Source organism: Solanum tuberosum, unplaced genomic scaffold, assembly GCF_000226075.1.
Source record: "Solanum tuberosum cultivar DM 1-3 516 R44 unplaced genomic scaffold, SolTub_3.0 scf00101, whole genome shotgun sequence".
NCBI lineage: Eukaryota > Viridiplantae > Streptophyta > Magnoliopsida > Solanales > Solanaceae > Solanum > Solanum tuberosum.
The window spans coordinates 1,576,470-1,584,898 of record NW_006239029.1 but is presented as its reverse complement, the minus strand read 5'-3'; the positions used below and the strand labels follow the sequence as shown (position 1 = coordinate 1,584,898).

Here is an 8,429-nt window from a genome sequence, read left to right as displayed (position 1 = left end):
TTCTAAAATAAAAAAATATATTTCTACAATGTTTAACTATTGAAATCGATATATAATAATATATTTAGTATAACTTTATAGTAATTGGGATGTAGAGAGGATAGAGTATTGTACACAAATTTTATTATTATCTTGTGAGATAGAGAGACTATTTCTAATAGATCTCAACTAAAAAAGAACTAAACCCCTATTAGTGTGATAAATTAAAGGAAAAAGGACAAATATACTCCCGAACTATCGTAAATGATATGCAGATACCCTCTGTCATACTTTTGGGACATTGGTGCCCCTGCCGTCCAAAATCTAGAACATATATGCCCTTCACTCTAACGGAAGACTAAATAGGAACATGTGGTGCAATCTTATTGTCGATCCGATATTTAATAAATGTCGTGTCGGTGGATAAGATTATGGCATGTATGTTCGTTAGTATAAAGGGTATATATGCTCTAGTTTTTGGATGATAGGGGCACCAATGTCCCAAAAGTATGACAGGGGTATCTGCATACCATTTACTATAGTTTAGGGGTATATTTATCCTTTTTCATAAATTAAAAGTAACAATCAGGTGTGATAAGACAAATATAAGATTTCTTTACCTTTAATTGGAAATTTTGATTTCAAATACTATATTATTTGCTAGGATAAAATAGGAAAAAATTAATTACTGTTTTCTTGATTTAGTAAGGTGGAAAACTAATATGAGACAACTATTAGGATCAGAAAATTTGGCTAGAAATTTAAAAAGTCTATAATATTCTTTTTATTTTAAAATAAACTGATCTTTTTTAATTTTTTAATTAAAAGGTATTAAAGTTGGGTAAAAATATTCAAAAAGGTAAAATAACATAGTATGAAATATGTTATTTTTCCTTTTAATAAAATGATTAAATAATACTCTCTCTGTCCCTAATTATTTGTCCACTTTTGAATTGACACATCTATTAAGAAATCAATTAATGACATAGTGACTTTACCATTTTACCCCTATTAATTATGAAGTGGATGAAAAGTTCTGTATTTTTCAAAGTAATTAGTCATTTAATTGAGTGTATCTTTCTTGATTTGTCAAAATGTACAAGTAATTAGGGACAACTATAAAAGAAAAAGTGAACAAGTAATTAGGGACAGAGGGAATAGGAAACGGAGGGAATACTATTTTTTTTCTTGTAATTAGGGTCATAAATGTTTTTTATAGTAAGGGTAAGTGCTTGCTTCCACTCTTTGCTTTTATTACCATTGCCTTAAAGTAAATGAATACCTAAATATTAGGTAAGTGCATGAATTATACAATATTAATTGTTGAAAAAAGTGAAGCCTATTCCAATTATTTTGCCTATATATACATTGGGAGACGAGTCCAAGAGTTTCATAAATCAAATACTCTCATTCTCAATATATCACTATTTTTGTTTAGTACATGAGATTAATTAGATATTAATTATCTCTAATTAAACAAGTTTTTTTACCCCTTAATTTTTTTATTACCCTCATGGAACCTTTTTTAGAAGGCAAGACTATTTTCATTACTGGTGCCACTGGTTTTCTTGCAAAGAGTACACACACTTTCTCTTTCTCTTTACATATATAATATAATTTGTTATTATAGTCTGTTTTGTCAAATTTTCAAAATCAACTTATTTTGAAAAATTTACTTCTTATAAAAGATACATATTGGAAAAGTGCTCTTAAAATAATAACTACTATCTATTATATATTTAAAAAGATATGTTGAGAGTGTAAATGAATTTAAATTGTCTATTTATATAAATTAAATTCATTATTTATATATGTCCTTTGATTTGTTTTTGTAATATGTAGTTCTCGTAGAGAAGATACTTCGAGTACAGCCAAATGTGAGAAAATTATTCCTTTTAGTAAGAGCTTCAGACTCAAAATCTGCCAGAAAACGTTTTAATGATGAGGTAAATCATATATATTGTTTCTTTTGATTTAATTATTCAATAGATTGATAAATTTATTTGATTTTTTTTAAAATTTCATTCGACATTTGATACTTATTTTTAGAGATCAACCAGTTCAGAATTAAAATTTAGTTTTAAGATTAAAAGCTTTTCTTAATTTCTTGAAATTGAGGAAAACGTCTTCGACAAATTTGGTTCAGGTAGAATCTGTTTAATATATTTGAACATAAATATATACTATTAAGGAATATTTTATATTAAGTCCCATGGTTTAATTTAGGTACAAAAAGGGAATATTTTATATTAAGTCCTATGGTTTAATTTAGGTAAACAACACATTCTTCATTATTTTGTTGTCATGGAAGGGCCTTGCCTCTTGACTTTTATTCAAAACTTAATTTATATATATATTAAGTTTTTTTATTATTATATTAGTTTTTTTTAATACGAAAATGAAAAGACTCCTATCTATCAATTAACGTCTAAAAAATGACACATGAATTTTTCTACACATGAAATATTTGGAATTTTTACATTGCACATCAAACTATATTAAATGCTATAGATACCGTTGAGATAAATTCTAATTCACAGTTATAGTTTCGCCCAATCTTGCTATTCGTTTGATTTGTATAAATCTAAAATTTATATCGGTCTTGATTGTATAAATCCAGAATTTTGTATATGCTTATCCTAGCTATTTGTATATGATTTACGAAAAAATCATAATAAATTACCCTGTTTGTAAATTGGAAAGTGAAACATACAAATGAAGTTCTGAAAAATTCCTAAATGTATAATTACAGAATTTATATATACTTACCCTATTCTGTATATTCGCGAGCGAAATATACAACGGTAGCTTCCATAGAAAACAAAACTATAGTTATGGAGCGCAATTATCGAAACTATAACTATAAAGCCTTATTATGTCTATTATATTTACTATTTCTGAACTTTTCTCTATATTAAATAGAGAAGAGCTAGGGATCGCAAGGATTTATCTGAATCTCCTTTGTTTATAAAATTACAATGTATATAAAAGGTCTCATAATTTATAACAAATGTTGGATCCTCTCGACTTCTTTTTGTGTTTTTTTTTTTAATTTTGAATCCTCTTAGTAAAAAATCTTGACGGAATATTTTGCGAGTTTTCACAGGTTATGCAGACTGAATTATTTAGTGTTCTAAGAGAACAAATAGGTGCAAATAACCTAAATTCTCTCATAGAAGAGAAAGTATTTCCAGTTGCTGGTGACATTTCATTTGAGGATTTTGGAATTGAAAATTCAGAGATGAAAAATGAAATGTTAAAAGAAATTGATATAATCATAAACTCAGCTGCAACTACTAGATTTGATGAGAGGTATATTTTCATATGATTAATGTCTGATTTAATTTTAATGCAAAACATTAATTTGATTTTTTTAACTAATAATTTTAATATTTCTTTCTTATTGTAGATATGATATTGCAATGGATATCAATGTACTAGGTGCTCTTAATGTCCTCAACTTTGCTAAGAGATGTGAAAATGTGAAGATAATTGTTCATGTATCCACGGGTCAGTTTTTAGATTTCTTAATAAAGGGTCCTTATATTATTTATTTGTGGAAAAAAATGTGATTCTTTTTTTTCATATTGTACTTTCACTTTCTCCATTTTCATTTTATATGACAATATTTTTCTTTTTAGTTTATTCAAAACAAATTGTCTTCATCGGTAGAACTAGAGAGCAAAAGTGGTTCATTCGAAATCGTATATACAATTTTTTTTAGTATATATAATTGAAATCTCCTTAGTGGGAATCCTAACTCTGCGATTGAATGTCATACTTCATTATTTAGAAATAATATGACGTTCTAAACCACAATTTTCAAATGTTTTTCTTTTTTTCTTTACTCTGTATTCAGTTAAAACATCACCACATAAATTAAAATGAAAAGAGTATACATTATTATTAGGGAAAATTACCTAAATACACAACTTATTTTACCATATTCTCTAAAATATCCTACCATTTGAAAAAAGTGACAAAAAATTCCTATTTTCCTCACTCTCTCTCCTATTCTCTGATATATATATATATCACTCATACGCAATGAATCATGACGCGATGTATCGAGACATGTGTGTCTTGTATCAACAAAGGTAATGTATCAGGACAAAATGTTTTCGAGACGTTGAATGATGTATTTGTACAAGTGTGTCTTGTATCAATAAAGATAATGTATCGGGACACGATGTATCGGGACGTTGAGTGATGTATTGGTACAAGTGTGTCTTATATCAACAAATGTAATGTATCGGGACGCGATGTATTGAGACGTTGAGTGATGTATCCGAAATCCTTAAATTTTAAGGGATTTTTGTAATTTGAAAAAAGAGTTGGAATATAATATAATTAGCTTTTAACACTATGGGATTTGTGAATTTTTAATTATTATTATTGCTAAAGTTTCTTGAAGAGGACTTGTCTTATCTTCGTTACTTTTTAATGTTTTGTATCCAGTTAAATTAAGACACATAAATTAAAATAGAATAACATTATTTTCCATTTTCTATCATATGCAGCTTATGTTTGTGGAGAAGGTGAAGGAGTAATACCAGAGAAATCATTCTCTTTAGGTGAAACACTCAACAAAAACTCAAAATTAAACATTGATGTGGAAAGGAAAGTGATAGATGAAAAACTCAAGGAGCTTGAAGCTCAAAGCTTGACAACAAAGGAAGTCACAATTGCCATGAGAGATCTAGGCATTCAAAGGTTGGATATAAATAGATATTGAAAAAAAATAGTTACACTATCAGTATATTTCTACATGTTATATATTTCTTATGTTTGATTTTTTAGGGCAAATTTGCATGGGTGGCCAAATACATATTCCTTCACAAAAGCAATGGGAGAGATGCTTTTAGGACACTATAAGGAAGATCTACAACTTGTAATAATACGACCAACGATTATTACAAGTACTTATAAAGAGCCATTTCCAGGATGGATCGAAGGAGTAAAGTAAGTAAATCACCATAATTCATAAATTCAAAATTCTGAAATACACTAATGAACAACTATTGTTACTCAAATTCTTGAGATAACACTACATCAAAAATGATCATTAGCAGCAATTAAGAAATATGTATTTTTAGCGGCAATTAGCATTCTTTGTATATGTCCCTAAAGCCTTTAGCGACATTGCTTCTAATGGCACTTAACTAATGCCGGTAAAGACTTTAGCACTCTTTATTAATGTCAATATTTATTGCCATTAAAAATCGTTTTTGTTGTAGTGTAATTAAAATAAAGTACAACATTTATTTAAGTAAGAGGTGACTCATGATCTCTAGCTTATATCTTATGTATGTATACAATTTTGCAATTGCAGAACAGTGGATTCCTTCATTTTGGCATATGGTAAAGGAGTAATGAATTTCTGCTTTGGTGACCCAAACACAAAACTTGATATGGTATATTATTTTATTGTTTTAATTTTTTTTCCATAATTATATACGATATGCTTAAACATCACATGTTTCAAAAGTTTTATAACCACATAAATGTGTTGGCTTTTTAAGATAACAAGTTTTAAAAGTCTTCATTTTCAATATTCTTAAATTCTATGTCAGTTCAAACTGTTGTCAAGAGGTAGAGGTAGCAAACACATTTAGTAGAATCTACTAGTTAACTTTATCCGAACCTTTGTGTTTGTCTTAAAAAATTATTTAATAATATATAAATTATTAATTTAGAACCCAAATAACTCTCTAGAAACTCGAGAACATAAGTTTCAAATATGTCTTACTATGTCACATAAATTAAAAACGAAAATACTATATCTCCCAAAAAAAATAAAGAACAGAACTTTCTTATAAGTTACATACAATGCCAATATATCAAAAATGTTTACTTCATCCTGTCAATTACCTGTTATATCAAATAATTTATCTTATTTTTAAAATTACATATTCCACTTTTTATGAAGAACTAGTTATAAATATTTTTCGAGTGACCTGATAATATAAAAAAATTCTCATATTACTATGATCATACTTAAATTCTTTCCTAAATTATAGTAAGAGCTTCTTCTTTTTATATAAATAATAATAATAATATGTTTACCAAGTACAAGTGGAGTTGTATCTCTTCCTAATTCTTTTACCTTCTTGAATTACAGATTCCAGGGGATATGGTTGTGAACTCGATACTTGCATCAATTATAGCACATATTGGAAATGATGAATATTATTCTTCTGAAGAATTAATATATCATATAAGTTCCTCAGGAAAAAATCCCCTAAAAACTTCAGATATTTTATTATTCTTATTTAATTACTTCACAAAAAATCCATGGATGACCAAAGATGGAAATATCATCAAAGTGGGCAAGCCTACACTATTTAGCAGCATGGATAGCTTTCGAAAATACATCTCAACCTATTATTGGCCATTATTAAAGGTTTGTTCTTTTTAGCATAGTAATATTTTTCATCTTGATACAAATAAAATTCGTTGTGACACTTGTCTTATGCAAATTTCATATCGAAATGAGATTTAAAAAGTTAGAGGTCATAAAAAAGTGAATTCACTATAAATAGCACTCATGATTCATGAGCCACTTCCAACGCAGCCCTATTTAAAAAAAAAGTATCTTAAGTATAAAAATTGAAAAGTAGATTATTTATAAATTTTACCTCTGAATTAAGAAATTTAAATGTTGAGGTGTCTTTCATATTAAAATCCAATGGAACAAAATTATGAGGCTCTAAAAGTTGAGTGAAATTAGACAACACTTTAATAGTTGTGCTAGGGGCATAACATGCAAATGCATATATAAATAATGTTCATTGGACTTCATTTGTGCAATTTAAAACTCTAGGACAATGACTATTTGTGCTTAATTAATTTCATATGTTTGTAGATAGTAGAGTTGGCAAATGTATTATCATGGCGTCATTTTGACAAAACCTACAAGGATTTGAAGAGGAAGATTGATATGGCTATACGTTTATCTGAACTCTACAAACCTTACTTGCTTTTCCATGGAAGGTATACGCCAATCTTTATTTTTTTCTTTAAAATTTCTCAATTATTTGCTCCGTTTCAATACATGTGACACACTTATTTTTAATTTTTAATTTATTTAAAAGAAATAATACGATTTTGTACTTGAAAAAGTTTGACTTTATATTTTTTTTATTATTATTTGATCTGAATTAGAAAATTTTGAAGTCACACAAATATTATGGTACATGTGATTACAAATTCAAAAGTTTTATAGCAAAGCAAATGCTATGCAATTGTTTAAGACTAGGAGTGAGAAAACTAACGCGTGAAGCTTAAGTTTGAGTTGATTAATAACTCGTTCATTTATTAACTGAGTCTATCTTATCCCGTTCGATTAAGCCCATTTCAAAGTTAGATTTGTTTGATCTAAATGTATACCACATATTGAACCATGAAAAAATTTGTCAAAATTTTGGTAAAATTGATCAAGGTGGATTATCACTCAATATTTAGCCCATCTTGACCTAATACATATTAGCCCAAACGACATTTCAGCAGATCAAGACTTATTTATTTATTATTTATTAACTCAATCAATTTTAATTTGTCTAAACTTAACCTACCCACCCCTTGATACTCTTATTTAAGTTATAAATTTCAAAAATTATACTTACTTCTAAATTTTTTTTATTAGCTTTGATGATGCTAATACTAAGAGATTGAGAATGCCAATGAAAGAACACAAGATGGATGATGTGCTCAACTTTGATCCAAGTTGCATCAATTGGGAAGATTATTTCATGAACACTCACCTTCCTGGAGCTGTCAAGCACATTTTCTAGGAATTATATATTAATTTATTACTTAATTAATTAATTAATTAATTCTTCTTCATCATATTATATAAGAATGATGTATTGTTTGCAATAAAAATATGTTTTACAAAAAGTAGTGTTGTTTTCCTTCCTTTTTTTATTTTTTTTTATGTATAAAGATGAATTAATTCGTTTATTTTTTTCCTACTTTTTATTTATCTCTTTTTTCCTCTTTTATTGGTTCCTTTAATTTTTCCTTTCAATAGCAGATATATCCTTCGTTACTAATATTCATGAACGATACTTGTAATGACCCTAAAGGTCATTTTTGGAAATTTTCATAAAATGACCGTTTTACCCTCCCGATAGTTGCCCCCGAGTCCCAATTGTTGTATTTTCGAAGTTGGTTTGAAGAAAAATTGATGAAAAGTTGTGTTTTTGGAAAGTTGAGTTTTTAAGAGTTAAAGTTTGGTTAAAAGTGCTATTTCGAGTCATTTGGAGTTTCGAGACTCGAATCGGATTTCCGTCGATTCCAGCAGTTTTAGAATGTCGAAACGGGTCTATGAGAATTTACGGAGTCGAATTTGGAGTTAAAACGAAGATTTGAGGTCCTAAGTTGCAAAAATTGTGAAATTTTGATCAAGAGTTGACTTTGGTCAACAAACGAGGTTCCGGTGCTCGAAA

At 27.9% G+C, this 8,429-nt stretch overlaps 1 protein-coding gene across 1 annotated transcript; it reads left to right on the top strand.

Moving 5' to 3' along the window:
• Nucleotides 1-1,390: 1,390 nt before the first annotated feature.
• LOC102601049 (fatty acyl-CoA reductase 1-like) lies at nt 1,391-7,878 on the top strand. The gene is made up of 10 exons (XM_006349050.2): nt 1,391-1,556; nt 1,822-1,925; nt 3,086-3,291; nt 3,389-3,489; nt 4,500-4,692; nt 4,780-4,941; nt 5,312-5,393; nt 6,101-6,382; nt 6,845-6,972; nt 7,625-7,878. Exons 1-10 carry the CDS (start codon nt 1,493-1,495, stop codon nt 7,770-7,772), a joined length of 1,470 nt encoding a protein of 489 aa, XP_006349112.2. The 5' UTR covers nt 1,391-1,492; the 3' UTR covers nt 7,773-7,878.
• The last annotated feature ends 551 nt before the right edge of the window (nt 7,879-8,429 follow it).

Coding starts and splice junctions, on each gene's coding strand:
- LOC102601049 (XM_006349050.2), top strand. CDS start 1,493: ATGGAACCTTTTTTAGAAGGCAAGACTATTTTCATTACTGGTGCCACT. Junction 3,292..3,388: donor ACTACTAGATTTGATGAGAG/GTATATTTTCAT, acceptor TTCTTATTGTAG/ATATGATATTGCAATGGATA. Junction 6,973..7,624: donor TACTTGCTTTTCCATGGAAG/GTATACGCCAAT, acceptor TTTTTTTATTAG/CTTTGATGATGCTAATACTA.